At 37.9% G+C, this 9,347-nt stretch overlaps 1 protein-coding gene across 6 annotated transcripts in view; it reads right to left on the reverse strand.

The window, feature by feature from the left end:
• LOC107670476 (brain-specific angiogenesis inhibitor 1-associated protein 2-like) overlaps positions 1-9,347 on the reverse strand; it is a 126,270-nt gene that overhangs the window by 41,330 nt on the left and 75,593 nt on the right. For 5 of the 6 annotated variants that reach the window (XM_016463083.1, XM_016463080.1, XM_016463085.1 and 2 more), the window contains exons 4-6: positions 7,868-7,929; positions 6,814-6,885; positions 3,352-3,489 (exon numbers count right to left, since the gene is read on the reverse strand). In XM_016463083.1, the coding sequence (XP_016318569.1) occupies positions 3,352-3,489; positions 6,814-6,885; positions 7,868-7,929 (272 nt within the window). Of the gene's footprint in view, positions 1-2,347; positions 2,486-3,351; positions 3,490-6,813; positions 6,886-7,867; positions 7,930-9,347 lie in introns of all 6 variants that reach the window. The other variant, XM_016463081.1, reaches the window with a different exon arrangement.

Raw genomic sequence — 9,347 nt, forward strand, 5'->3', positions numbered from 1 at the left:
TATATATATATATTATTCAGGATTCTATGATGACTAGAGAGACTTTTATAACATTACTAATGTTTTTATTGTCACTTTTAATCGATTTAATGCAGCCTTGCTGAATAAATCTATTAATTTTCAAATTAAATCAAATCTTACACCAAACTTTTGAATGGTAGTTTATATTTTGAGTATAATTTTATGAACAACTCATCTGCGTCATGTAAAATGTCCCTTAACATCAACCCTTGGTAAAATCACTGCATGTACAGTAAGTTATGGCCTCTTGTGGCTTTAGTTTACAAAATCACAACACTCAAAATATTTGCAGATCTCTGAGGCGAGTGAAGCTTCGCTCAACCTGAGCTCACTATCTGCATGGCATCTGGCAGTAGACGGACACATTTACTGTATAAACTCCCAGCAGTGCTGCGTCTCAACCCACCCCACAGCAGTCACTGACAGATACCTGCTCCTACACGCTCACGGCCTGAGAGTGGAATTCAGCCACACACTCAGGGTTATCATTATTATCTTTAGCTAGTAATAAAACCATACCTTACTATGAAGACTTCTGTATACAATTTTTAATGAATACCACCTATTATGAAAGTGAAAACTGTCTGCAAATGTATTTATGTCAAAATGTGAGCTTGGAAAACAATGTAAACTGAAGATATATGTACTTAAACAAGAAAAATAGAAAAAAAAAAAAGAGAAATTATTTTAGTTTTTGCCGTTTCAATCAGTGTTCGATGATTTAATTAAACTATGCATCGTGTCAGATATAATCAGCCAATAAGCCAAGGACCGACCGTCTGATTGACAGGTGAACCAACGACATGTTCACTTTCTGTATTATTTTAACGTATTTTTTAAATAATAATTTTCAACAGCAGAATTCCCGGTGAAATACTACATTACCCATGATTTTGCAAAGAAACCTCCACCAATCAGAGAACTGCGACACTCCCATGAAGCACTGTGAATAACTGTAAGAACTGCAAATGTTGTAACGTCTTCTCACAAACTACTTAAATATTTATACATATATATGGAGCTAAATACATCTGTTTGACTGTGCATTTACTGAATGAGCACTGAGCTGCGTCCAACTGGTTGCACTATATCATCTTATGTATTCTTTTCTTTAACCTTATGTTTTTATTACATTTCATTACGTTCTAAATTAATTGTTTTTCTTACGCATCTGTTATGATTACTTTATGATTATTTTTAATCTTTATGTAAATAACTTTTTTTTTAATTACCAGTGTATGAAATTTGCAATATAAATGAAAAAAAAAAAACTTTGTCATATTTTGCCATAAATAAAATACTTACCTTGCCATATTTTGCAATGAACATAAAATACATTGTTTCAGTATACACAATAGACATTTTAAAATAAATAATAATCCATTGTTTTTAATTTGATTATATGATTTGCAATGCTTCATTGTAATTTGCCTTTTTCTTCCGATTTTCAAATTTTTTTTTGCTTCAAATCAAAGCTCGTTATGTTGTGATTCATCTCATTGCTGGTTGGTTTGGTTCATGGCTTATAACTTCTTAATAAAAAATCCCTATGGGAAAAAAAAATGGGAAAAATAATTTGGAACCAAGGCAGCTGAAAAAGTGGACAGCTACTAAACTAATACTGAAAATAAATAACAATTAAGCTAAAACTGCCACTAGTCATTTTTTAGATCAAATTAAAACTACATTTAAATGGAAAATCCAAATAAAACTAACTAAAAGCACACTCGCAGAGCTATGTTTTGAGGAAGTGTGAGCTGATCAGGGATATCACTTCTTCATAATGGTGTCAGGTGGCCTGAGCTTTCATAACCGGCAGAGCGCGTAAGCTTCCCGAGAGCTCTGGGCCAGAGAGCGCATGCACTTTGCTTATTGATCTATGCTGGGTCTCCACAGCCCCGCTGTCACAGTGTAAGACTCCTCTCAGCAGGCTAGCATTCACACATCGCAATTAATACGATAGGTTAGGGTCCACTCACACAGTTTTAACAGGGAAGTCACTAAAAAACAACGGTGTTGTTTGCGTGTGTGTGTGTGTTCAGCGCAGCCTCTTAGCTGATATGCCGCAGCGCAGTTTGTATACACACCTACGGCTTTCACCCACCCATTGTGTTCTCTCTGCCATGAGAGGCTCACAGCACTTCTTACATTCAGGCGCTGTTAAAATCATCTCGGCATTAACATGATGTAGGTGGTCTCACTGAACCAGAGCCTATCCATCCACCTCCGTCCCTTTCAAAGGCCTTCGACGGAGCCCACAGCGACACGCTAGCTCTGTTCACGACCCGCAGCCAGCAGAGGTGGCGGCAGCAGTGTGGGGGCTCACCTGCAACTCCTTCTCGCTGTACTTGGAGGGGTTCTTGCTGCCCTGGCTCTTCCTCCGCAGTTTCTTCAGCTCACCCTGGCATTTCTCCAGACTCTCTCCTTTGCTTTTGTGCTCCATCTGGTACTTCTTAAGAGCCGCCTTCAGGAGGAAAAACACAGGGACATTGTTGGTAAATGCAGAAATCATCTGACTGTAGCTACTGCGTTAAGAAAGACATGGGCGTCAAAGCCCACTAGTCAAATGTCATGTTCCAAAACACTCGCTGTCTGTTGTCTACTGCCCTCCTCTGAGCCACAGTCTTGAGTGAAATGGACTGATCTTAAACAGCCTCTCAGAATAAATTTTTTTATTACCCAACCCACCCGACCCGCGGATTATCCGCAGCACCGCGGATATAACCGGCATCCGCGCATCACTACTGTGTTCACAGTTGTTAAATGTACACACACCCGTGACCGAACAGTATATATTAATGTGTCAAGTGACTATGTTGCTTGGCAACTGTAAGGTCTGAAACAAACTCTGTGCAAGTATTAATATTAATACATCAAACGATTAATTGAACATCTGTGTCTGCTTTCATTTTATTAAAGCTAATCCATAGTGTTACAGTGATTTTATCAAGGTTAAAAGGGTTTTTAAGTCTGTAAAGGCAATTCAGAGAATTGTTTTGAAACACATTATAAATGTTAGAAATGTATTGCTGAAAAAAAAGTTCAGCGCAGCCTCTTAGCTGATATGCCGCAGCGCAGTTTGTATACACACCTACGGCTTTCACCCACCCATTGTGTTCTCTCTGCCATGAGAGGCTCACAGCACTTCTTACATTCAGGCGCTGTTAAAATCATCTCGGCATTAACATGATGTAGGTGGTCTCACTGAACCAGAGCCTATCCATCCACCTCCGTCCCTTTCAAAGGCCTTCGACGGAGCCCACAGCGACACGCTAGCTCTGTTCACGACCCGCAGCCAGCAGAGGTGGCGGCAGCAGTGTGGGGGCTCACCTGCAACTCCTTCTCGCTGTACTTGGAGGGGTTCTTGCTGCCCTGGCTCTTCCTCCGCAGTTTCTTCAGCTCACCCTGGCATTTCTCCAGACTCTCTCCTTTGCTTTTGTGCTCAATCTGGTACTTCTTAAGAGCCGCCTTCAGGAGAAAAAACACAGGAGCATTGTTGGTAAATACAGAAATCATCAGACTGTAGCTACTGCATTAGGAAAGACATGGGAGTCAAAACCTTCTAGTCAAAAGTCGTGTTCCAAAACACTCGCTGTCTGCTGGCTACATAAGCAGCTGCCCTCCTCTAAACCACAGTCTTGACTGAAATAGACTGACTTTAAACAGCGTACATAGGGAGGAACTTTCTTCATGGTCACTAGTGTACAGTACACAGATAAAGCTCCTGACAGAATTTGCATAATATGACAATACAAATGCGATGATTCAATAATAATACTAATGATACTAATAATACTACTACTACTAATAAGAAGATGATTCATATATAAATATTATAATATCACAATATAGTTAATTTAATAACTATTACTACTACTACTACTAATATGATTAATATATAAATATCTCATAATGTAGTTACTATAACAACTATCATTATTATTATTATTATTATCATCGTAATATGTATGTGATTTTTATCAGCACAGTCCAACAGACTTTTTCACTCAACTAAATCTGACAATTAACTATCATTATTATTATTATTACTACTACTATTATTATAATATAAATGTTTTTATTATTAGATCACAATCAATTGTGATATTATAATCGTCAGATTCACTTGTGAGTGAAGAAGTCTGTAGGACTATGCCGATAAAAAAAAAAAATAAATAAAATAATAGTTGTTATTATTATTAATATTATTATTATTGTTGTCAACAACAACAGCACCAACAATAATAATTATTGTAATTATAATCCCATTATAATGCATTGTACATTTATACAAATAATAATAACAACAATCAACATCATTATAATTTTTATTATGTAAATATTATTATATTATAATATGAATTATAATCAAACTACCATAATTAAAAATATTGTGCAATTGTGCTGTTATTGCCACAGTAATACAACTCAATCTGACTTTAGCATGTTGCTAAGCAAATGATCTGTCATTCAAATTTTGTCAATATTTTTCAGTGTTGAATAAAATATATTTATATATTTATAATAAACTCTTCACCATTTTCCTTTTCACAATCAATACACAAAAATGAAAATAAATTTAACTTGCCATGACACCTTAATGACACAACGCTCATAGTTTGAGATGCTGGAAAAAGTTAGATGTGATGCAACAGCAAAAAAAGGTCTGTCTGGCACATACTGTAAATAAATTGAGCATCAAACCCCAGTCTCACACATCTGATTCATCTGTTGAGTAATCATCAAGTAAAATGACTAAAGTGCACATTCCCAGTTCTGGGATTGTCTTCTCAAGGATGGACACTAGCGATGCTGCCTTCGAATTTGGCCAGAACATCTGAGAAGGCAGCATAGTTCTGCCAGCAACTGTTAAGAAGAGCCTTCAAGTCAGGATCCCTTCATGATGCCTTCAAAAGCGGTCTGGTCAAGCTCTTCACTTGGGTTTGGAGCAGTGCAAAAGGTCTGGAGTTTCAGGGCAGTGCGTTCTGATGTCTGCAGAAGAAAGAAGCAAAGGTCTCCACTCCCAACCGCACAACATGGCTCACGGATTCTGAAGGCTGATACACTTGGCTGAGAATTTCTAGATGTATGAACCTTCGCACATCCTACACAAGGTACATTGAGAGAATGATCTCTAGACTACACGTCTATAAATAGTTTGGCAGCTCAACCAGATTCTTGCGCAGCAGGAATGTGTCTACAAAGACAGTGTTACATGTGAGTGATAGAGCAATCGCTCCATCTTCGGCGGGAGAAAGGAAGATTCTGCTTCGCCAGCCATGATCCCCCTTTTCTCACCATATATGAATGATTTACAATTCACTACAGGAATAAAATAAAATCACAGATCATGGTTTCTCCTGGAATTCAAGAGATGGAGCATGTGAACTTCGGTTAACTTCTCTCACAATGTATTTTAGACAAACTTGATTTGTTGTGGGCAGAACAGAATATGCATTTGAAGCATTTTCGCCAGACTAACTAGTACTACATCAACCTGTTATTTTACTGTTAATCCTTATAAAATGGTGCTCCTACAGCAGCAGCACGAAATGGATATCATAATAGTCATCCAGACTCAAGTAGAGATTTCACAATGGACTCCGAAGCAGAGACTCAACGTGTTGCACAGAATGTGTGGACTGAGAGAAAGAAAAAAAAAAGTGTTTGGTTTCCAAGGGGAACGACCGCAGACCGCTCTCTCCAGTGCTGAATAAGGCAAGACAGCAAGGCTTTAATTTTATCTGAATACAATGTGGTGACAAGCGACGCCCAATCCCAGTCGCTCCTCTCCAACCCACTCACAGTCTAAAGATATATCTCTCAGCACCGCTCCAAACATACTTTAATCTGCCGCAAATTGTGTACTTTCATTTGTTGAAAATATTGGAAACAGGAGTGATGGGAAAACAGGGTCATTGCTACACAAGAAAACAAGATGTATTTCTATAAGATCTATGGGTGTTTTTGGAATGGCATACTAACTAAGTCTGCAGTATATATGCTGTGTAGTGAACACATTATTTCTGTTATTTTTCCCCCCTGTAGCTCTACTGGTTGTGTGCTTGAATCAAAGGGAACACATGTACTAATAAGTTGCTTTGCATAAAAGAATATGCCAAATGCATAAATGTAAATTGTTTGCAAATAATCTACTACATTTTACAAAATGTGTAGCATATAACCAAAGCAGAGTCAGCAATGTCATCCAATTTATTTATTTTTTTACATATTCTTGGCTGAATATTTCATTAGACTGCCAAGATGACAGACAAAATTTGACTCAAAAATTGCTGAATAGCCCTATTTACTCTACAAAAGTTTGGCATCAGTAAGATTTTTTTTTATTTTTATAAATTAATACTTTTATTCAGGAAGGACACATTTAATTGTTCAAAAGTGACAGTAAAGCCTTTTACATTGTTACAAAACATTTCTGTTTTAAATAAATGCTGTTCATTTGAACGCTCTATTCAAAGAATTCTGAAAAGCCACAGTTTCAACAAAAAAATATTACGCAACGGTTTTCAACAAATGATAAGAAGAAATGTTTCTCGAGCAGCAAATTAGAATGATTTCTGAAGGAGGATTACTTTCATAATCATGTATTTTCAGGTCAAACTGGAAATGTAGAATGTTTTTTTTTCATTGGAAACTAAATGGATTACGAAAAGTGTGTGCGCGGAGTGTGTGTGTGTTGGTTGTTCCGATAGAGGAGAAGCACTTCTGTTCAGAGTGTGTCTTGTCAGTCTGTTAGCTTATCAGAAGGAGTGGGATGTGCTGTAGACTCACAGTCAGGTATCTTGCGTCCAATTCCACCTTCTTCTCCAGCTCCGATAGCAGCTCATTGTGGAAGCATTTCAACTGCAAAAAAATACAGAAAAATTGATTGAAGTTTGTTATATTGACTTTTTAAGAACCTTAAAACACAGATTTGTGCAGATTATACAACATACCCGGGAATGTTACGTGTTTAATACACTATTGACAGCACTTTTATTATAATGTTGAAGAGCATAGAAAATAATTAGTGGCAACTAAAACCAGCTAAAACCAGAAGGTTTTATTTCAGAAACAATTTTGTAATTTTTTTAGCAGTTACATTAAAGGTGCAGAATTTAATATTGACAGCTAGCGGTTAAAATGGATACTGCAGTCCAAATTCAAAATACTGGAGAGCATTGTTTCTCCCACCCCCATCCCCTCCTCCTCAAACTCGATGCTCACGTGGGTTGCCAGATTGAGGACACCCAATGAGAACGAGCACAATTGACAATGGAAGGCGTCAACTTTGATTTATGTGCTTTTTAATATGCCTCCGGTCAAAGAGATTTTTAGATGGATGCCGAGGCTTTTTAAGGTTGGGTTCGTTTGCTGGCTTCCACCACAATGCACTGAGTTTTCCACCAACAGGCAACCCTGGGTGTCAAAACACTAATGGGTAAACTGGCAGTGGGCGGAATCACACAGACCAAAACAAAAACATACATTCCGACACGGAACACACATTTCAGAAGCAGAATAACTGGCTGTAGCGTTGTTTTTCGGAGAATCAAGTATGTGAACTTAGCATGTTTCCTAAACATCTGCAAACATATTAACATACGGCACCTTTAATTATTCAGTGATAACATGTTTGTTATTTGAACTGCAAACTTGTGTAAATCCTCATTTTTGGTGTAATTCCTATGGGTGGAGTCTGCTCCATGTAAACAGTGATTTACAGCACAGGTTACTGGATTTAACTTGTATTGAAACTGTGAACATTTAAAAAAACTGTTCTAATCTAATCTATGCAAAATAGATCCTTTAATAAAGATGGACGGCGGTCAAACAGAGTACATACCATTTCCTCTAACTGCACTTGAATCTGCCGGTGTACCTCTGCCATCTGGAAAAGCACATCCCCTGCAGAGAAGAGGGACAGACGTCAGTTAAGAGAGAGGACAACAGGAAATTGACTCATAATCATGTGATTCAAGTGAGAATAAATGTGAGGTTAAAGAGACAGATCGAGTTAGGGTGGAGTAGGCAAGAAAGAAAGAAAGGAAGAGGGAGAGAGGCAAGATAAATCCCAACGTGCATTACAACCATGCCATCATACTGAACACACACACCACAGATGGGCAAACATAGGGACAATGACACGGTCAAAGACTTTAAACACTGAGACAGATAAATTACCAACAGGATTAAAGCGTGGAGAACAAAGAAAGAAATGTGCATGAGCAAAAATATAAAGCATTTCAAAACAGGGTTTTAAAATTTCAGTGTATTAAAGGAATATTTCACAGAAAAACGAAAATTCGGTCCTTTTTACTCACCATATGCTGTTATTTTTCTGTGGAAAGATATCATGTAACTTCTGAAGGCTTTTATGGTTTTTTTGGGGGGGAGCTTGACAGACATGGTCACTTTGAACTGCTCTTTTATAGAAACGATTCTTCAAAAATTCTCCTTTTGTTTCCCACAGAAATAAAAATAACAGCATATGGGTTTGGATTGCCATGACTGTCTGTAAATACTGACAGAGTTTACATTTTTGAGTGGACTATTCCTTTAAAAGAACTTAAATTCTGACTGTAAATTCGAAATTAGTTTCATTTGTCTTTTTTCAAGTGCTTCTCCAGCAGGATGACTGTCAGAATGTTGTGAAACTCATTGCAAAAGAGTAAAGACAACTAAAACAGGAAGAAAAAAAAAACAATATAAAAGTGAGGCCATGCAGCTGGTGGAAGTTGTGTTGTTTTTCATATACCTACATGCTGCTGCTTCTGAATATGCAATGCATTGTGAAGAAAGGAACAGACAGTGAGCAGAGCACAGAGGAGACCCAGTGAGACACTGTGAAAAGAACACACAGCAATGGAAGACAACAGCGAGCCGCCCTGACCTCCTCCCATCTCAGCACGCCAACCTAAAGTTAGGTGCTACAGAATGTCTCGAACCACAGTGCAAAGCGGATCTCGCAATTTAACAGTCAGTCCAGTGTAACAACATGCATCGCATCCCCGCACGGTTGTTTACACCACATATGCATGATTGAAGAGCTCTCGCTGAAGAGCAGAAGCATTGAGTTCAGAAATACAGCCTGTTGATTACTCCGAGAGAGTCTCCCAGAGAGACCAGTCTGCCCCAAAATAAAAGTGCTGTCATTGTTCATTCCTCCTCATCAGCCTCATCAGGAGACCTTTTGAGGGGCATGTGCTGAAACTGAAAAAGGGCTCTTGTGTACCACCCCCCTTAATGACAAATGAAATAACACAAAATAATAGTCTCAAAAGCTTTAGATTTATTCACTATTAATAACAACCATAATATATATA

This window comes from Sinocyclocheilus anshuiensis, unplaced genomic scaffold (assembly GCF_001515605.1).
Source record: "Sinocyclocheilus anshuiensis isolate Anshui unplaced genomic scaffold, SAMN03320099.WGS_v1.1 scaffold476, whole genome shotgun sequence".
NCBI lineage: Eukaryota > Metazoa > Chordata > Actinopteri > Cypriniformes > Cyprinidae > Sinocyclocheilus > Sinocyclocheilus anshuiensis.